This window comes from Ictalurus furcatus, chromosome 1, assembly GCF_023375685.1.
Source record: "Ictalurus furcatus strain D&B chromosome 1, Billie_1.0, whole genome shotgun sequence".
NCBI classification, from domain to species: domain Eukaryota; kingdom Metazoa; phylum Chordata; class Actinopteri; order Siluriformes; family Ictaluridae; genus Ictalurus; species Ictalurus furcatus.
Window position 1 is genome coordinate 28,771,601 of NC_071255.1, and position 21,999 is coordinate 28,793,599.

General features: G+C 39.1%; 1 protein-coding gene across 3 annotated transcripts in view; it reads left to right on the top strand.

The window, feature by feature from the left end:
* col15a1a (collagen, type XV, alpha 1a) overlaps positions 1–21,999 on the top strand; it is a 92,959-nt gene that overhangs the window by 38,111 nt on the left and 32,849 nt on the right. For 2 of the 3 annotated variants that reach the window (XM_053635691.1, XM_053635692.1), the window contains exons 4-20: positions 6,926–7,000; positions 8,533–8,625; positions 9,762–9,885; positions 10,845–10,885; positions 11,122–11,316; positions 11,975–12,001; positions 13,236–13,298; positions 13,434–13,511; positions 13,903–13,959; positions 14,097–14,228; positions 14,988–15,131; positions 18,261–18,314; positions 18,426–18,461; positions 19,508–19,639; positions 20,000–20,065; positions 20,182–20,217; positions 20,520–20,561. In XM_053635691.1, coding sequence (XP_053491666.1) covers positions 6,926–7,000; positions 8,533–8,625; positions 9,762–9,885; positions 10,845–10,885; positions 11,122–11,316; positions 11,975–12,001; positions 13,236–13,298; positions 13,434–13,511; positions 13,903–13,959; positions 14,097–14,228; positions 14,988–15,131; positions 18,261–18,314; positions 18,426–18,461; positions 19,508–19,639; positions 20,000–20,065; positions 20,182–20,217; positions 20,520–20,561 — 1,395 coding nt within the window. The remainder of the gene's footprint in view (positions 1–6,925; positions 7,001–8,532; positions 8,626–9,761; positions 9,886–10,844; positions 10,886–11,121; positions 11,317–11,974; positions 12,002–13,235; positions 13,299–13,433; positions 13,512–13,902; positions 13,960–14,096; positions 14,229–14,987; positions 15,132–18,260; positions 18,315–18,425; positions 18,462–19,507; positions 19,640–19,999; positions 20,066–20,181; positions 20,218–20,519; positions 20,562–21,999) is intronic. The other variant, XM_053635693.1, reaches the window with a different exon arrangement.

Below are 21,999 nucleotides of genomic sequence, written 5' to 3' on the forward strand. Positions count from 1 at the left end.
CACAAATGTAACATATATTAAATATGTACTATGTATATGATGTGTACATTGTAGGGCTACACAAACCTTTGAACAATAACAAAAGCCCATGGCAAAAATTCAAAGTTTAGAGTTTGCTGCAACTGAACTGGTGGTCTAGTGGGGATTCAGCACTCTCACCACCACAGCCCGGGTTCGATTTCTGGTCAGGGAATGAATTTTTAAAAAATCTTTGCATAAAGGCTCATGTTTTAAAAACAGACAGTCTGAAATCTGTTTGAAATATATTTTCTGAAATCTGATCACGACATTGCAATGAAAACAAGCATGGAGGAGATTAAAGCTGTACTGCTGTTGATTGTGACATATTGCTTTGCTAAAGAGGTAATTGAGAAAACGCTGGAAAAGAGATGAGCTGTGATAGTAGAGCGAATTCAGAATGCTCGTAATGCTAGACTTAAAGTAAACAAACTGATTTTATCAGCTATTGCAGAGATTGACTGTGAGATTGACTCTGAGCTTCTCTCTGCACTGTTTTACTGTGTGAACAAACGCCCAGCTCGCTTAGCCGACTTGATATTTTTAAGTATACTTTTTCATTGCGGGTCGCCATTTCCAGTTCCCACTGTATTTTATCCTCGGCATAAATACTTAATAAGGCCTGAACCTCGTTGTCAGTCCATCGGTCGTATTTTTTAAGAAATTCCATTGTGTTGATTCGAATTGCAATAAACAACTGTTACTTGAAAAAAATGCATGCACTCAACCAATCAGCATGTTTAGTGCCCAATTCCCCCCGTCCCCCCGTCCCCCAGTCCCCCAAAGTTCCTGAACTTTGAAAAAGTACTACTTCCTGTCTAGGGACTTTCTGAGGGGGAAATATTTTACCCAGAACTTAATTTAGACTCTGGTCCCTGCAGTGGAAACACACAGAGAACCTCCAAAAGTCCCTAGTTCCTGGGGAAAGTTCCAGTGGTGGAAACGAGGCTATAGATACTGTTACTGTTCCTTTCTACTGATTTAATTCCTGTTTGTAATTATTTCTTGCTGCTAGTATCCTAGATTAAAAAATAAATGATCCCTGTTGTAGGATGTGCATTTAATGAGAAGTCTAAATTCATGATAAACATAAAAGGAAATTGATTCTTAATGTGGCAATGCGGGGTCCCTGTGCAGCTATTTACTCTGCACAGCGGTTGGACCATTGATCAATTATTGACAGATGTGGTATATGAACTTTCAATAGCACAGCAGACTAATGGCAGGTCTGTCAACGTGGCAGTGTTATGTTATGTCAGCATTTCAGTACTGCAGTGGGAGCGGTGCTTCTTTGGAAGTTGGAAGTAGCCTCTGAATGACTCACTGTATGGATGGCAGCTTGTCAGTTGGCCTCGCTGCTCCTGTTGACAACTGGTCTGAAAACTCTTGGCTCTTAACCTAAAAATGCACAGCATATTTGATTGTAAAAGATATTCATTATGAAAGAAAAATATATGGTAGTTACTGGCAATTGAAGTTCTCCGTTAGATATAAACTGACATAAATGAAAAGAAAATGAAAATGAAAGAAGAATACTGTGACTGTCTTCATGTGACTTTGTGAATAATTGGCTGGAAAGAACAACGTAAATAACGCCCTGGAAGGAGCAGTTTAAGAAATGGCTCTAGCAGGCAGTACGTGGTTTGACAGACTTCCAAACATTATGGTGACTGAACGTTTGCCAAACGTCATGGATAAGCGAGCAGAGGGAAGAGAGATGGAGGGTAAGAGAAGTGAAGCTCTTATAGTTCGACCATTTTACAGGATTTGGAATAAAATCATTGCTTAAGGTACTACTTTGTTTTAAAATATTAAGAAAGTTTTTAAAAGTTTGCCAAACACGGATGAGGGAGAACAGAGAGAAGGATACAGAGGGAAAGAGAGATGAGCTTCTAAATTGACCAATTTATAGGGTTTGGAATAAAATCATTGCATAAGGTTCTACTTTGTTGCATGAAAAAGACCAGGAGTACTATTGGTTTAAGTCTTTGCTAATGTATAGCTTACATAATACGAAACTCATATAATCTATATCTAGTCTAGAAACTGCTGTATTCTGCCAAGGTTGCCAGATTGTGTGGAATTACTTTAGAAAAGCCTCAATCCCACTGGTCTGGAAACAATCTTCAGTTGATAGCTATCATTTTGTTTAGATATCATTTGATCACAATTTGATTTCAAGTCAATTAGGAAGGTTTCACACTGTGATTGTTTTGGAAAATCAGACTAGGCTGGCAACCCTGTTTTCCACATAAACAACTCATGTGCATGAGCTTTGCACCCATGCCAATTTGTGGTAATCCCTACTATTGGTTTGAGATGAAGAAATGCTGAACTGTCCATGGAAATATGGTGTGCAGTTCTCAATTATCAGTATTAACTAGTGATATTTATCTTAAAAAAAAAAAAAAAAGGTGGGTTTTAGTTTTTTCATGGGTGATCATTTTTTCCTCTTCTCTCAAACTGAACATTACGTATCCACTTACATTCTCAGTCACTTTCCTGCTTAAGAGTAGTTGCAGTTGCCAGATAGAGACGCCAATATGCAGCTCACCCCAGACAGCACACATACATCTGTATGCTCGACAGATGTGTGCATATGTTTTGGCAAGTGCCCCAGCTCCATGTGCAATTACTATGTACTGGGTGTCTTAGTTATTTAATCCTTTCCTCGTTATAATGCAATGTTGTTGAAGGAACTCCTCAGTTCCAGATCCTTCCATGTGTCCTGTACACTATACCGTTGTAATCAAAATTATTGAACCACCGTTGCAAATCAGATTTATTTAAACAAAATTTACAGACTTTCAGCTGTTTGCAATGAACAAATCAGACAAAAAGCAAGTGAAATAGTTCAACACAAAGAATGCTTCAAATGGTTTCCCTAAATTCAACTGAAAATGTGACTTATAATGACAGTTTCACAATTATTCAACCCCTTGAATAGAATCCCTCACAACAGCACAAATATGCAAAACAGGTGCTGTCTCAAGCACACCTGACGCAACTTATCAAGGGCTTCATTTGTTGCACCAGGTGTGCTTGAGCTGGAACACATGAAGTACATGAATAGGCTAGAGGCAGAAAATATATGAAATACCTGGACGGGGCAGAAAAAGGAAGCTATCAATGGCTGCAAGCAGATTTCTGAGAAGGCAGGTTGTGAAAAACCCTCGAGTGACTGCAAAGACCTGCAGCAAGACTTGGTGGCAACAGGCACTGAGGTTTCAGTAAGCACTGTAAGGTATGTACTAAATGCAGAAGGTTTCCAAGACAGAACTCCAAGACGTACACCACTACTGACCCAAAAGCACAAAAAAGTCGGCTCAAAATCATAGAAATAAGCCATAGAAGTTTTGGGATTCTGTTCTGTGGTGCGATGAAACAAAACTGGAACTTTTCGGCACGATGGATCAGCGGTATGTCTGGAGGAAGAAGAATGAAGAAAGAACACTCTGTCCACAGTCAAGCATGGTGGTGGCTCGGTGTTGCTCTGGGGCTGCTTTGCATCCTCTGGCACTGGAAACCTGCAGCGTGTGGAAGGCAAGATGGATTCAGTGAAGTATCAGGAAATCCTAGGAGAAAATGTCATGCCATCTGTGAGGAAGCTGAAGCTTGGGCATCATTGTACCTTCCAACAGGACAATGATCCAAGCATACCTAAAATTCCACCAAGGCTTGGTTGCAGAAGAAGTCCTGGAAGATTCTACAGGGCCATCATAGTCACCTGACTTGAACCCCATAGAAAATCTCTGCTGGGATTTGAAGAAGGCGGTTGCAGCACACAAACCCAAAAATATTACTGAACTGGAGGCCATTCCTCATGAGGAATGGGCTGAGATTCCTCAGGAACGCTGCTAGAAGCTATGCATCTCCTTTGCAGCAGGTCATAACAGCAAAAGGGTGCTCTACTGAGTACTAAAGATGCTTGCCATGAAGGGGTTGAATCATTTTGAAACTGGAGAAATCATTATAAGTTGCATTTTCAGTTGAATTTGGGGAAACTACTTTAAGCATTTATTGTGTTGAACTATTTCAGTTGCTTTTGTTTGATTTGTTCATTTCAAACAGCCGAAAGTCTGTAAATTTTGACAATAAACCTGATTTGCAATGGGGGTTGAATAATTTGGATTGCAACTGTAAGTATGATGTCCTGGCACCGCTTTACTCAGTAATTTCTTCCTTGTTTTATTACAAAAATCGTAGAAGGTATATAATCACCAGATATACAATCTCAAACAAGGTGAGCGACAGGACTGCCTATGTGTGTGGTCTGGCTCTCTCCTGGTCTGTGTGTGTACAACTTGAATTTGCAAATGCTGAGTCAACAGGAATGGATGAATGAGGCAGTGAGGATGTCCCACATTCCCTTTTCTGAGCACACACATATCCTCACACACTCAGCCAATATAACTGCATATGAAGTTAAGGCAGCAATTAAGCGATGAGTTGGGCTAAGATCAGATTTGGAATAGTCAAACTGAAACTCTATCTATCTATCTATCTATCTATCTGGTTATACTATGTAAAGTTACCATTTTATATATCTGTTTTTATAGTTCATGTATCTTATCATAAATATATCTGTCCTCTGTCTTCACACTGTTTTTTCATCAGCGTTGTTATTGTCACAAAGGATTTAACGTGAAAAAGCAGTACACACTGAATGGTGAAAATAAAATCTGAAATTTGCCTGGCATTCTGAAGCAGTATGTACTGTTACTTCCTCACAGCTCCAGATTACTCTCAGTGAAGAGTTGTGCATGTTCTCATGTCCCATGCCCATCTGGGTTTCCTCTGGGCTCTCCAGTTTCCTCCCACATCCCAAAAACACGCTGGTTGTAGAGGAGTAGTAGCTGGTTCAGGTCAGTTGGCCATTCCCATGGGCTGTCAGGACACAGAGACAAAATCCTTTTGGTCATTAAGGCACACAGATGGATTAAAGATAAATAATGCAGCAGTAAATCCGGTGGAGATCTGAGCAGCAGGGACACTGTGTGTCCTGGCAGGCTGTGCCCTCGTGATCGGGGCATGTTCACTGTCACCTTGTACCTGATACATGTAACCAGTATATGATCAGTCCATGGCCAGGTCGTGGGGTGCTCAGCGGGGTGCTCAGCGGGGTGCCGGGAAACCTCTAAAACTTTAACCTGCAACCGGATATCTCCCATATTCTACACTGGTAGGTGAGTTGGCTACACTAAATTGCCCAAAGGTGTGAATGCTTCAGATCCAGTGTAACCCTGACTGGACCATATGGTTACTGAAGATGAATGATCGGTTGGATTTTAATCAGATTTCATACAAACGTGGCTTGAATCTGTTTAGAAAGTGAGAGAGAGTTCACAGTTTTCACCACATGCAGAAATTTTTTCCTGCTCCAATCTGAAAAATCAGATTTGAGCTGCCTATCTGAAATATTGTGACCTGTTTAAAATGATCTAAATGAGTGTTCTGTGTGGTTAAACTCATAATCTACTAGAATGTGGTAAATGGTCTAGACTTACATTCCTTACCCTTGTAACTACACAACTTTCCAATTAGTTTCCTTGTAGTTACGGAATAATATGCTTTTTAACTGAATAATAGGATGTAGTTTTTATGTGGTTTAACTCATACGGTCATGGACATGCAAGTTGTATTACAGATCTCAGTATCTCAGTGGAAAATCCTACTTACCTTCCATAAACTTTAATTCTATGATTGTGCGGAACTGGGATTTCCCCAGCGTTAGATTATAGCTCTTATCAGTGGGTTAGTTTTCCCAGAAAAAGGGAATTCACACCTGGTTCTGTTCTAGCTCTCGCCACACTTTTTGTTAGTCTTGATGACGATAACGCTGCACCGCAATAAGAGAACAGTTATTAATCAGAGTGTTTGTCAGCTGAATTCTGAGACATGTGTTTAATGCATTGACATGTGGTGTTGATTTATTTGTTTACAGTCTGTCTCTCTTTCTTTCTATCACTATCTATCTCTCGAAGTTATTTAAAAAAAAGCTTAGGGAATGGAAAACAGGTGTTGATTCTCTGCTGTACAAATAATCTTCCAGCTCTGCTTCTTTGTATGCGTTGTACTAAGAAAAAGGTTATATGCGACTCTTACTGTGGCGGAAAGTCCGCGTCACACCAGGTAAAAACCAACCACTTGTTGGTTTAGACATTCGACACTGTCAGAAAGGACTAAGAGAGCATTAAAAAATGCTGCATCTTAATGTCACAAAAAGTCATTTTAGTGGGGAGATTGTTGGCTCAAAGTGAGACTGAATTTTATTAGTTTTTTTAACATATACACTCACCAACCACTTTATTAGGAATACCTGTATACCTGCACATGCATGCAATTATCCAATCAGTCCACCAAAACCTGTCCAGTTTGGGTGATCCTGTGCCCACTGTAGCTTCAGATTCCTGTTCTTGGCTGACAGGAGTGGAATCCGATGTAGGCTTCTGCTGTGGTAGTTCATCCAACTCAAGGTTTGATGTGTTGTGCATTCTGAGATGCTTTTCTGCTAGCATATACTGTTTCCTGTCAGCTCGAACCAGTCTGGCCATTTTCTTCTAAGCACTCTCATCAACCAGGCAGCTCTGCTTGCTCACTGGATGTTTTGTTGTTGTTGTTGACACCTTTCTGTGGAAACTATAGAGACTGTTGTGTGTGAAAATTGCATACATGTATGAATGATTGTAGAGGTGTTCCTAATAGATTGGCCAGTGAGTGTAGGTTATTGTGTTGAGGTGTTTATGACTGATGTGAGATGCCAGTATTTTTCTTTATTTTTCTTTCTTTTTTTTTTAAATTTGTTTTAATCCTAAGATTTTGTGAATAAATGCCACCCCCATTCATTCTCTCTCTCTCTCTCTCTCTCTCTCTCTCTCTCTCTCTCTCTCTCTCTCTCTCTCTGCAGGGATCTATCCAGCAGTTGGTGTTGACTCCAGATCCCAGGGCACCGGATGAGCAGTGTGAGGAGGATGACCCCTATGTGAGTAATGTCTGGAATTCGTGTTTGTGTTATCTTCTCTCACATGCACTTTTTTCTCTTTTTGATGTGCCCTGGAGCTTTGAACTACTATCATTAAAGCCTAGATGACGGTATAAAACTTTCCCTTATAAAGTCACTAAAGTAAACTCTTGAGATGAAAATCCGAGTGAAAAAGCTAAGGGTTTTTGTTTGTTTGTTTGTTTGTTTGTTTAGCTTGATGACGGGGGGCTGGGCGGGGGGTCGTGGGTGAGATGACATGATATTATTAGTTGATCATATTTTCCCAGACTTGTGCATGCACGGCGAAAAAAAAGAAACCATAAGACATTTATAAGCCAGTAAATGATTGATACCAGTGAATCCTGCATGAACATCGTTCGAACAAGGTACAAAGGTGCATTTATATTTTTTTCTATTATATCTTAATCATGATTTATATTTTCCCATAAGACTGATTATCAGCTCATGGGTGGATTCAGAAGATTAAGTGAAGTGCTGAACTTACAGTGTGTGAACAGATGTGTTCCTCAAGGACTATAGAACACTTGTTACGGCGTCGGTACACCAGTCTAAAATTGAGTTATTGCGCCCTCTAGTGGTAAACACTAGGCATTATGGCTAGCAGTTTTGTGCGTTTGGCTTTGCAAGAGGACAAGGCTGACCTGATATATCACCAAAACAAATAGTATTGAGCAAAATTGTGCTAATGGACATGAACTCAAATATTTGACTAAAACATGATAATGAGTCTTTATTTATCACATATGCACAGTGAAATTCTGTTCTCTGCATACCCCAGCATGTTAGGAAGTTGTGGTCAGAGCACAGGGTCAGCCATGATACAGCACCCCTGGAGCAGAGAGGGTTAAGGGCCTTGCTGAAGGGCCAAACAGTGACAGCTTGACAGTGCTGGGGCTTGAACCCCCGACCTTCTGATCAGTAACACAGTGCCTTAACCGCCAAGCCACCACTGCATGGTTGCATGGTTAAGTGGGTTAATTAATTCGAAATGGATACTGATGATCCAGAAATTTGGATATGTGGACAAATTCTCCTGCTTGTGTTTATATGCAGTGTGAAACATGTAACACACAAACATGTATTAGACAGTTACACTAAAAGAAAAATAAAACAATCCTTACATGCTTATTTTATTGATTGAAGGGGTTAAATTCTTTGTCGTTGGGTTTATATAGGAACTTGAATATTTTGAGTATTTTCCTCAGCACAACTTGTCAGGTTGTGTCAGATTTTGTTCCCACCTCCTAAAAACATACTGGTAGGTTAATGCCCTATTTTAAATTGCCCCTGGTTATGAATGAGTATGCAAATGTATGTACAAGGTATTCCTACAGTCTTCACAGGATAGGCTCCCTGACCAGGATACAACAAATGAACATGCAATTAATAGATTGGTGTTATGAATGTGGTGGTGATAATGTATGTGTGTGTGTGTGTGTGTGTGTGTGTGTGTGTGTGTGTGTGTGTGTGTGTGTGTGTGTGTGTGTGTGTGTGTGTGTGTACTGTTGCAGACATCTGGGTATGGCAGTGGTAGTGATGAGTATGATGACACAGAGACCACAGACGAAGTGAAGAAAGTGCACGAGGAGAGAGAATACCCTGTAGTAAGCAGCTTCACACACATTCAAACTCACATATAAGACTCAGTCATTCTGTCTCGCCAGACTAAAATGATTATAATATTTCGTTTTCCAGCAGTGCTATTTTACAGTTATTGTGCACCAGGACATGCACAAAGAATTTACTACACAATACCATTTAATAACGTAAACATAGATTTTGGTGATATTCTTATTATTCTTATTCTTATATTCCATTTTTTTTTACTTTGAGCTTAAAGTCCAGGGCATGTACTGCCATTATTTCCATTTATGCTTGTACACATACACAGCTACAAAAAAGATTCCTTAAAATTAAAAGTAATGGCTTTGATATTAAATGGAATATTTGCACGATCAAACAGTTAAAAGTGTCTGTTGAAAGCCAAATTCAGATGTTCATATTAGTAGTGTAAATGTGAACACACACACACACACCCTATAGAGTTTTTGCTTGACCGGTCTTTCAGCAGGATGTGCTATAATGCTCATTAGTTTGCCAGCACTTATGATGTTAAAGCTTCATGAAGAGAGAACGCCTTGTGAATTAAACTGCTGAGACTTCCTAACATTTTGCATTCCTCATTAGCTTGGCTATCTGCTTTTAGGATAAGAGTGTGGAGTTAAGTCACTATCAGTATCCTGGCCTGCCGTGTGATCTTGAAAGATTGCCGTGTGAAGGGCTTTGAAGGAATCGTGGAAGCCTAAACAATTTGATAGAGATGGAATTTTACCAGAACAGCTGCTTCTCTATTAGAGTCATTCCCCTGCCAATCAATACTACAAACTCGACCTACAGCAGAGATGCACATACCCACACATTCCAGCACACACACACACACACACACACACACACACACACACAATATCCTACTCTTTATACAGCTGCAAATTTTCTTTCCATCATCACCTAAACTCTGGGAATTTGTTCCAGAAATCATTAGAAATGTTAGCTTTGTGGTGTAATTTATTTCATCCAGATTAAATATGTAACTTGCCCTATTCATATGTGTACACTAGTGAAATAAGTTTCAGTATATTTTTTAGTAGAGTTCAGAGATTATAATATTTTTACTGTATCATCAATTTGTGCTTAAAATTTCTATGAAAAATGTACTTAGATTACTGTTCTCTGCTTACAGCCTGATGAAGATCAGACACTTCCTGTCAGAGCGCCCCCTACTGCAGCTTCTTCTAAAGCTCCGTTTGATGATGAGGACTTGGAGGAAGAGTCCTCAGGTCAGGACGTGGTGCTTACTGAGAGAGGTGAGTGATTATACAGGCTGATCGATGATATTTTAACCTTAAAGTGACCTGCGGTTCTCGCCTGGTTTCCCACTGAAGCTAAGCAGTGTTGAGCCTGGCCAGTACCTGGATGGGAGACCTCCTGGGGAAAATTAAGGCTGCTGCTGGAAGTGGTATTAGTGAGACCAGCAGGGGGTGCTAACCCTGTAGTCTGTGTGGGTCCTGATGCCCCAGTAGAGTGACCGCGACACTATACTGTAAAAACAGCACTGTCTTTCGGATTAGATGTTAAACTGAGGTCCTGACTCTCTGTGGTCATTAAAAATCCCAGGACACTTATCATAAAAGAGTAGGGGTATAATCCCGGTGTCCAGGTGAAATCCTCCCATTGGCCCTTCTCTATCATGTCTCCCTAATAATCCCCATCTCTGAACTGGCTACATCACTCTCTCCTCTCCACTAATAGTTTGTGTGTGGTGTGGTTCTGGCACACTATGGCTGCCGTCACATCCTGCAGGTGGTTGCTACACACTAGTAGTGGTTGAGGAGATCCCCCCCCCCCCGCCCCCTACTATGTAAAGCACTTTGAGTGTCTTGAAAAGTGCTATATAAATGTAACTGTAAGCACTGGCCTATGATTAGTTCTGCTTTACTGATTTAATTAAATCCAGTCGTTTATAGATATCTCTAGTTGTAGCTTTCTAGTTTTGTCAATGTTAAAATGTTTATTTAATCATGTGTTTACATGTTTATCCTTATGACATATTTATCATTGAGATTTATGTGCACTCCACTACACAGTGGCTGCCCAAATTAAAATGTCAATTTAAAGTCCATTTCACATTTTATTTTCAGTGTTTATACAAATATGATTTGGGCATACTGAAAAGGCAACAATCCATACATTTGTGATTGCATTTGATTTCCCTTTACCTTTGATAAATATTGATATTATTATTTGTTTCTATTTACGTGCACAGAGCCAAACAGGACAGAGAAAGCTGTATATAACAAAGGAGATGTAAGAAAAATATTCCATTATTATAAAAACAAGCTCATATGCATTTATGTATACCTTCAAATACCATAGCATTCATCATTCATTTATGTGGAACACATAATAATGTGATATATTCAAATATCATATATCATATATTCATGATGATATATTCATCCGACTCGGTCATGCTATTTAAGCAATTAATAGAAGCTTAAATCCCAACTCCATTACTCATTCTGTAATTTGGTTTTGCTCAGGATTATCCGCTGATGATGCCAGTCCATAAAGGGGAGAAAGGAGACCGTGGACCTGCTGGACCTCCTGGCCCTCCAGGACCCCCAGGCACAGCGAGCTCATCAGGCCCTAAAGGAGATATCGCATCTTGGGTAGGAGAACCAGGGGCTCAGGGCCCTCCAGGACCTACGGGTGCACCAGGGAAGGATGGCCTTCCTGTAAGTATACCCATGTGTTTTCATATTAACTGGTTTCTCTGGGCATGATTAATAATAAATAAAAAAAACATGATTACTATTGCCTGAATCTATTCAAACCATTGTGGTAAAAATATATATAGTAAATGTGACGACAGTAAATCTGAAATGCGGTAACTGTTTTGCTGTGCTTAAACATGGTGAAATTGTCATGCAGCGTATATTTGAGCATTTTTTCATGTATACAGTGAGACTTCGTTCTTACTACAGAGCATTTAGATCATTTTTGTTAAACAAACTTGGCTACTCTGATAGCTCAGTCACTAACAAACAATGTTACTAAACATCCTGTTGGTTCGAAAGTCATATGAATCTAAATTACTGCATTAGGGTCACGCCTGAACACCATGGATTGCTTACCATTATTTGATAGTTTGCATGATTAGTATCAGTTAAATCCGTAGATAATAGACAGCTATCCTTCATATTGCACCTGTTTAAATATGCAGTGAGAGATCTACAATATCAATTTGATTCTTTTAGACTTGATGTATGATAAATGGCCATATGTATAATATCTCTCTTTTTTCCTTGGCCTTATGGGTGATTATCTTACTAATATGAATCTGTTCATCTGTTGAATTTAGATTTCAAATAAAAGATGTCTCTCATTTTCCAGGGTAGTCGTGGAGAAGATGGAAAACCAGTGAGTGTAATTTGGTCCTTTTTTCTTGACTTGTGTTTCAGCTTAAAATTTAAGATACATAAATTTATGAGATACAGTAAGCACTGACACGTGACACTGTAGTGCAGTGTATAATCATGAGCTTGGTTTACTGCTACTGTGTGAAATTTTGCATTTCGTCCTCACAGATACATTTTATATAGCACATTGCTAGACACTCAAATTGCTTTATGGGGGAAATCTCCTCAACCACCACCAGTGTGTAGCATCCACCTGGATGATGCAGCCAGAACGCCCACCAGGAGAGGAGAGGAAATTGTTATAGCCAATTCAGGCATGAAGATTATTAGGGGGCATTGCTAGATAAGGGTCAATGGGGGAATTTTGGCAGTAGGTATACCCCAATTCTTTAAGAGAATTGTCCTGGGATTTTTCATCCGAAAGACATTACAGTTTTTATAGTTATAGTTATAGTTGTCACTATAATGGGGCATTAGGCGCCACACAGACCACAGGGTGAGCACAGGCCTCCCTAATACTACTTCCTGCAGCAACTTTAGCTTTCCCCAGGAGGGCTGGGGCCAGGCTCAATCCTGTGGGACCCCAGGCAAGAACTGCAGGTTGATACGGATCTGGCCGTTCATGGTGCTGATGGACTGGCATCTTATTCAGAGTGTATTCCTACTTTGGGCCAAGTGTTCCTGGGATAGGTTCTGGGTCCACCATGACCCTGATTAGGTTACTCCCAGATCATCTTCAATGGTTGCTGAAGATGAATGTATGAATAAGCAAATGAGCCACTGCAACAATTAATGAGAACCATCTTCCACTCAAGTTCTTTTTCCTACAAGTACTTTTGAGGGCATTATAACTATTTTTGGAGTTGGGAGTTTATTGTTCACTAAGCCCATATCAGTAACTACTCAAACAAACTCAGACCTCCGAGTGTCTCACATATGTCCAACAGAGCTAAGCTAAAAAAAATAAAAATAAAAAAAGATTAAATTCAGTGTAGCTTCATTAGATGTTTGGCATGGCTCATTGATTAAGGAGTAGAATAACCCAGCATCAGCCCAAAACAGAGACGTGAGACATCTGCACCTTCCTCCATACCTGTGTGCCTGATTAGACCAAATACAGGCATCTGACCTGCTCTTCTCCACTTTCAGAATAAGTTGTCTATGTGTTTGTTTCTCTCTTAAAACTCTGTCATTTTTAGACCTACATGGCTGTTTCTCTTTTCATGTCTCTGCAGGGAGGAACTGGAGCTCCAGGGTTCCCAGGTATACCTGGTGATCCAGGAATAAAGGGAGAAAAGGTACAAATACTCTATACACTGTGTAGACTTGATCATGCCTGTTGATCATTGTTCTGAGTAGTGAAAATTTTATTGTGAGTTTTATACCACCACAGTTGAGAAAATCCAAATCCAGTGAATGCTTATGTTTTTCAGGGTGATCCTGGAGTTGGTCTGCCTGGATCTCCTGGGCCTCCGGGACCACCAGGACGATCAGCAACACTCCGATATGTGGTATGTGCACACCATTAACCCAGTGCAGGTATCAGCCATGACTGTGGAGATAGAGGCTCCAAATGGAAGGGCATACCTTTACTCTTAAACCTGGGCAATGTTCTCAAAGTGAAACACCTTCTATCCATCTATTTATCATGGTACCTTTAAAAGAATACAATTGTTTAACATAAAATCAAAGACTCATTACAAAATTATAAGAAGTAGTGAACAGTAGTTCATATGACTTGCCAATACTTGTAGTTCCAGTTTAGTGCTGGGGACAAATATTAATTTAGAAACAACAGTGTTTGAGAAAATTGCACAGCCAATTATTGGCTGTCTAATTACATGACCACAATGTTACACTTCTTAAAATAAGCTCTTCCCCATGTTCTTTCTGCATATGCAGGATGCCATTGATGGTTCAGGATCTGGGGACTTTGACATTGACACAGAGGTTATCAGGGTGAGTTGTATCCTCTCCCAGAGTGTATTTCCATTGGATGATGTGGTTTGCTGGTCCAAATTGTTGGATTATGTATATACATAATAAATATTCCAAGTCATTTTGAAAAAATATTGGACTTGATATGTCTCTATCAGGGTCCACCTGGGCCTCCAGGACCTCCAGGGAAGCCCGGTCTTCGTGGCCCCCCTGTAGGTCTATCTCCTGGTCCAATGGGACCTCCAGGGAAAGATGGCAAGGATGGGGAAATTGGTAATCCTGGAATTCCAGTAAGTATTCTTTTGCATTCACTTCTGAAAATGTTATCTACAGACAGGTGACAAATTAAAGAAAAGAAACAGTGGCTCTTTTATGCTGTAGGTGGAATTGTGCTGGCATGGTTTGGTTCCACTTGTCTCCTTATAGGGAAGGTTAACTGAAAACTAATTCAAAGTTGATCACCTGAGTGATCACCTTTATGCTATGTTTCTGTCCTGGAAGTGGTCTCTTCCTGGATGATAATAGCCCCCATCCATAGGGCACAAGGGCTCACTGAATGTATTCATGAGGATAAAAATCGTCTAAATCATACGCTATGGCCTATCACCTTATCATAAAGCCAATTTTATAGCAGTGTGCTAGACAGTACTCTTGACTACCATCATCAAAACACCAACTGAAGAAATATCTTTTGGAATAACAATGTCATCCCTCCAGTACAGTTCCAGAGACTTGTACTAAGGTAAACTGAAGCTGTTCTGGCAGCTGATGGTGGCCCAACACTAACACACTTTATGCTGGTACAGTCTTAAATTTGTCACGCACCTGTATTTGCATACAATACTTCATAAGAGTTTATCTGGAATCCAGAAATATGATTCCTGAATAGAAACAACAGAAACGATGCTCAAATTTGGCATAGTAGAGCACTTCCTTGCCAAAGCGCTAGGATGTCTTACCACTCTACACATTACATTACAGGCTGGTTAAATAAAGCTGAACACCCAATGTTTACATTTTTACATCAGCTGATTCATGCTGTGTTTCAGGTAATTGAGGACTGGTTTAGTGGTTCTGCATATGATGGTGATTCTGGATATGACAGTGGTTCTGGATATGACAGTGGTTCTGGATTTGATGTTGAGTCTGGGATTGATGCTGGGTCTGCATTTGAGCTTGGCTTAGACCTGGAGGTATAGCATCTGGTCCTAGCTGGCTAATTAAAGCCACGGGCCACAAAAGGCAGGGTTTCCCCTCAATATGTTCCACCTGCATGCATCTTGCAATAATTCAGGCTTTTGCCTGCTGCATTTGCTTTCTTTTGCTGCTTATGTAATCATATATAATCAAAGTGCGTGCATGAGTATGTATGAGTGTGTACGTTCATGCATATGTATGTGTGTGTTTATGCATGAAGTTTTGAGATTGGATTAGTTACAAATAAGAAAACTTGACAGGAACTAAGAGACTTCATATACTAATTATGATTTTAGGGAGTGGGGACACAGTGGCTTAATGCTTAGCAGGTTTGCCTCGCACCTCTGGGTTTGGGGGTTCAAATCCTCCCTCTGCCCTGTTTGTGTGGAGTTTGCGTGTTCTCCCCATGCTTCAGGGGTTTCTCCAGGTACTCTGGTTTCCTCCCCCAGTCCAATGATATGCGTTGTAGGCTGATTGGCATTTCTAAATTCTCAGTGGTGTGTGAATGTGTGTGATTGTGTCTTGTGAAGGGTTGGTGCATGACCACCCCCACCCCCCCCCCCCCCCACAGTTTATAAAATATACTTGTGGAAGCATTTTAACCATCCTTCAAATGAAAACCCAAACAAGTCTCTTTGCTATCTAGAAAGCTTAGTCAATGAGTGACAGCAATAAATATATATCTATTTTTTAAGTGCAGATCAAGTAGGAATATAATAGTTGCTGTAATTCTCACTTCCTGGCTTTCAGTTCTGATATTATATTTACCTCACCTTCAAGGGCTCTACTAAAGTAGGTTTACAAGAAGAATGCTTTATTAGTGACTTATGACTTTGTGGAACTTTATCTTACCACAGTGTCACACAATATACAGTTCCACACACGTGTATCATTTATTTTTCTGTGTAACTATATAAAAGCACTTGGTAGTTGTATTAAACCTTTCCTGTTGTGTGGTCTGTGTTTCAGGCACACAGGCAATACATTTCCCTTGAGTAGGTACACAGTTTTGACATTTCCCCTCCAAACCTTGGCCAGAGATTTAGGAAAATCCTCCCTTCATGTTTGAGTGTGTCAGATTGTCCTCCAAAACCTTATTTAGCTGTGACATATCTGAGGATGGAGAACATGTTTCTTTGCTCAAGTGGTATTTTGCCAGTATTTTGTCAGAAATTGTGTATCCTGGTTATTTTTAAAAGAGTGTTGTGTGATTGTGAAGAGGATTTTACCAGAATAATTACTATTAAACATGATTTAAATGCTCTCTGTTGTACTACATTTTAAGAACAAAGAACAAGTATTCCTTGCTGAATGGTTTATCTCTGTCAACTTCAGTGGGAGGGAGTGAAAAGAAATCAGTTTTAATTTTAGTTTAATCCTGTGGACTGGGGGAACAGATTACTATTTAAAGAATAGAATATTATTCGGAAAAGTGTGTGTGTGTGTGTGTGTGTGTGTGTGTGTGTGTGTGTGTGTGCTGCACTTAATTTAACTTCATTTAACTGGAACTTGAACTTTTCATGGAACATGAAACTACACTGTGTCATTGGGGGGAAGCTGCCTTTTAATATGAGTCCAATCAACTCTTCATGTTACGACTCAATCTCAACTTGGAAACTTTCTTATACTTTACTGACCATGTAAAATGAAGTGAACATCATTTCACTGATGATGAAACCTTCAACAAGTAAACAGGAATTGTAAATATATATCTCAATAAATGTAAATATAAATATAGAAATATAACAGATTTATATAAATATAAATAATATGCATTTCAAGCATAATATTTTGTGATTACTCTTAAAACTACATTCTTTTTGTGGTAATATGAAATTATAGACTAATTAATAAATGAATATTTGAATACATTTTAATACTAATAGTGTGTCCCAAACGACATACCGTACACTATACACTTATACTACGCACTATACGCTCTGCCGTCTAGTGTATGAATTTTAGAATGATAGTATCATCTCAAACGGCACACTTTCGGTATTGTAGTAACCAGAAGAATATGCTGTTTCCTGGTCGAGGGAAAATTACGTCAAACTCATGTAATGCGATGGCGCTAGCATTAGCGAAATAGCCAAACAGATAACAAAAATTAATTGTTACATTTTATTGTTTATTTTAATGTTTCCTTTTATGCCCAAAAGACCTCAGTCACCGTCAGAAGGAGGCGTAATCATCTCCACAGGTGAATTTTGCTTGCACAATTTAAAATCAGCATAGTAAGTTGTGGTTGTGGCTATGGCTGCTGGCAATGTAAACATCTTTTCTTTTTTCGGTCAGCGTCTGAGCCTGATATAGCCCCTCTACATTGACTACATAAGGAAAGCTGCAACTGTTGAGTACATGAAGTGTCCATCATTCCACACGTAGTTTTTTTTTTCGGTTGAATGAGTGCATCATCCCGGAACTTAAAGTGTGAACACACTAATCACGCTATTTATACTACAAAATGATGTACAGTAGTGCATAAGTGTACGGTTTGGGATGCACTATAAGTCTTAAATAGTAGTATTGACATTTTAAATGCTTTCCATTCAAAGGAACAACCCAAGCCTATATATATATATATATATATATATATATATATATATATATATATATATACACACAGTACAATACATATTTTATGCTACAATACAGAATCTATTTTTTCCTCATCTCTGTTTAATTTCATAACCTGCTGCTAAGAGGTCTAACACTGCTTTTGAGCTATTGTTACCTCTGTGTTATCTTAAGCTACATATATACAGTATACTGTATATACAGTAGCCTATAATAAGCCTGTTGAGTCTTTAGTGTCAAGCTCTAGACATGGCACTGCCAAAATAACTGTGCCTTTGTACTACTGAGACTAAGTGATTATGTACTGTATGTATTTGTTATGTGGCGGAAAATGAGAAATTTGGCTACCTGACCAAAGGGAACATAGATTTTCAGAAACAAGCGTATGTCTTAAATTTTATACACGAACAGCACACAGGATCTCCATTCTCTGAATTCTCCATAATCTTTCAGGACTGGATGTCTCAGTCTCAGTCAAGGCCAGAGTTTTGGCGTTATGCAAGTGCAGGGGAAAAGTAATAATTCTACTTTCATGGCTCTAACAGGGTGCTAATGGCAGAGATGGTGAACCAGGAAAAGAGGGCCAGAAAGGGGACAAGGTAAAATATACAATGAATAAGTTAGATTTTATTAGTTGTTCAGTCTGCTAGCTCTTTATCATGTCCACAATTTGCCACAATTTTCAAAAGTTATTGTGAACTTGTTAACAGGGTGAAGCTGGATTGCCTGGGAATGCAGGACAAAAGGTAATGTCACTGCAATTACTGTGTAAATGTCACTGCTATCAGCATCTAGTGCTTTCATTTCTCTAGCTATTCATATCTCTTTAAATAGTCTGTGTGAACTGCATTTTTATATAATGCATATTAACACAGCCAACTTCATTTATACCACAGCATACTAATTTATGTAATTTGTCTTGTAGGGATACAAGACAAATTACAGGATTATATTCATGCGCTCGTTGTAAAAAAAATTTAATTTCTATAGAAACAACTGAACAGAAAGTTTTATGGTGGACACTCCTCATGAACAGATTTCAGCCATGACAAACCTCGGAATGAGATAGCGAGCTTTTATAGATAGGAATGAAGTGTAAATAGGTCTGGGTTTAGCAGACTGCTACGCTGCTGCTGCTGCTGCTGAGTGAGTACGAATACTTGCTCTGACAGACATGCACAGACATAGAAAAGAAGATAAGCATGCTGCTGCTGCAAAGGGAATAGAAGGAGGAGTTTTTTTATGAGGAGAAGTTTATTTAAGATTTATGGAAGGAGTCTCCAATGTCAGCGTTTTGTACCAGTCACAGGTAAAGATGTAATTTTTAAGTTTTCAAACAAAGAAAATCTTTAGGATGGAGAACTTTGTGCTTTCTTGGTGATGTGACAAGCGTATTTTTTTGTCTTATTAACATTGAAGGTTATAGGCTGGTAAGGGAGTGATTGATTATGATGAATGTTTATAGCTGTTATAACAGTACATGGTAACAGGAAAATGTTTGGCATATGTTTCACAAGATACTAACTATAAACTGATTTTAAAATAAAGTATGGCATGTCATTCTTAAAATAATACATTTTTAAAAATGTGATAGTTGGCAATTTGCTGTGGTATAAGAGGAATAAACATTTCTTGGTAATTTTATTGATACCCCATTGTAAACAGTTACTCTGCCTTGTTATCTTGTTATCACCCGATTGTTGTTGTTGTTTGTTTTTCCCTATAAAAATGTGTTTCATTCCTTTCTTTTGCTTATCTCAGTCTTATGCTTTCTTATTTCTGTCTTTAAAAGGGTGACTCAGGACAGCCAGGCCTCCCAGGGGTACCAGGGGTAGCAGGACCAGAAGGTCCAAAGGGAAAACCTGGCCCACCAGGACCCCCAGGACCTCCAGGTCCACCTGCACGCTTCAGTTTTGATGTACTGGTGAGTTTCAGGACCAATGGAACATTCTTTATGATGTGAATCAGATCTCAAGACCACAGAGCTACTTAGAGGAAGATATCATTTGAAATCCACCAGAGGCCACCATTATCACTTTTCATTTTTGGTGTGAACAACACAGAATAAAGAAAAGCAGATTCTACAATATTTTAGCACTGATGACAGCTCATTTATAATTCTGTGTCGAATACAGCTGAACTACATTTTCTGGTTGGTTACACAAACTTTAAAATGGCATCTAAATTCTCCCAACCCAAAAACCTATTTCATGACTGATATACATAATATGTAGAGCTGGAGAACATATTGCAAGTGTGTGTGTGTGTGTGTGTGTGTGTACAGGATTCTGATGACTCGGGAGTGTCTGGAAGCAGTGGCTTTGGGCCAGTTCTCCCTAGGGGGCCTCCTGTAAGCACTTTTTCATTAGCAGAGTGGCAGGATGAATTCTTTTCTTGTATTTCTCTTGTAGTTCGGTTAAGAATTTAGATTTGTTTACAAACTCAAGTCTTCCTTTTCTCCTACAGGGTATACCTGGTTTGCCTGGCCCCCCAGGACCACAGGTGGATTTACCTCTGCAGAATTACAGAAACTAATCTGAATGATTTTTTGATTTGTTATTTATGTGATAGATTCTTATTCATTTTGTTTTTAATATTTTACTTTCATTTTAGGTTCATACCCATTTTGCCGTTCCATTCAAATAGCACATAGTGTGTTTTGCATATTAAATTATGTTAGTGTGTTTAGTTGTTGTTACTCAAAATGACATACATGTAATACTTAAAGTATGAGCGTATGAAGGAGTGAAGGTCTATCATTAACTAAAACGTTGCACTGGATCTCTTGTATTTTTCTGATTAAGGGAAAAGATGGTGTGAACGGTCTTCCAGGTACTTCAGAGATGGTTAGTACCTGTTTATATGACCACAATTGCTAACACATATATTCAGTAAACTTCACTTTTGAAAAGTATCATTATTAGATGTTTTGTGACTTTAGTGTTATAAGTAATATACAATTTTAACATTTTCAGCTCACCATTATATACCGATCAGCCATAAGATTAAATCCACTAACAGTTGAAGTGAATATATTTATTACCACATTACAATGGTATCTGTCAAGGGGTGGGATATATTAAACATGAAGTGAACAGTCAGCTCTTGAAGTTGATGTGTTGGAAGCAGGAAAAATGGACAAGCGTAAAGATCTGAGCGACTTTGGCAAGGGCCAAATTGTGATGGCTAGACAACTGGGTCAGAGCTTCTCCAAAACAGCAGGTCTTGTGCGGTCTTCCGGTATGCAGTGATTAGTACCTACCAAAAGGGGTCCAAGGAAGGCCAACCGGTGAACCAGTGCCAGGATCATAGGCACCCAAGGCTCAGTGATGCACAGGGGGGTGGGGGGGCAAAGGCTAGACAAGCATCTGTGGGATATGTTGGACAAACAAATCCAATCCATGGAGGCTCCATCTCATAACATACAAGAATCTGCTGCTAATATCTTGGTGCCAGATACCACAGCACACCTTCAGAGGCCTTGTCTAGTCCATGCCTCGACGGGTCAGAGCTGTTTCAGCGACACAAGGGGGACCTACACAGTATTAGGCAGGTGGTTTTTAATGTTATGGCTGATTGGTGTACATTAAATTGACATTATCAAAATTCTGACATGATGAGAAAGTTGGGATTGTTGAAAACTGGTCAAACACAGATAGAAACATTTTGTAGACTCATATACTGTTTGGTTTTAGAAGGTCCAATCTGTCTGTTTCTCATTACATCATCCTTCAATCTAAAAAAAAATAGTTAAGTTCAGCAAGGCAAAGACATTTTAATTCTGTTTTGTATAAATAACTTATTCAATTCTTAAACGTATTGAGCATAATTAAACTATGCATTGAGCATGCTTAAAACATCTGCAGCTAGAAGTTTATTTCTTATCAGGCTCGCCATACTGAGGCTTGGACGATGATTGGTCAGCAAATAGCTAAACTCTTTGACAATAATAATAATAATAATAATAACAACAACAACAACAACACATGAGAATTAAATGTCACCCAGCAATGAAGTATATACAGTTAACTCATTTTTGACCAAAATGTCAAACAGAACCTTGTATTTATGAACCTGGAAACCTCAATTTCCTAACTTGGCTGGCTACTCCCATTTTTACTTAATTTTTCTTAAGGCAAAGGATTTCACGTTCTCCTTTTTTTGTCATAACTCTGCCAATTCAGTATTTTATTATGTGCAGATGATAGGGCCATCTGTGATTTATGATTGGTAAATTCCACTCGAAATTATCATTTGTCTCTTTTTCATGCTTAAACATAGACT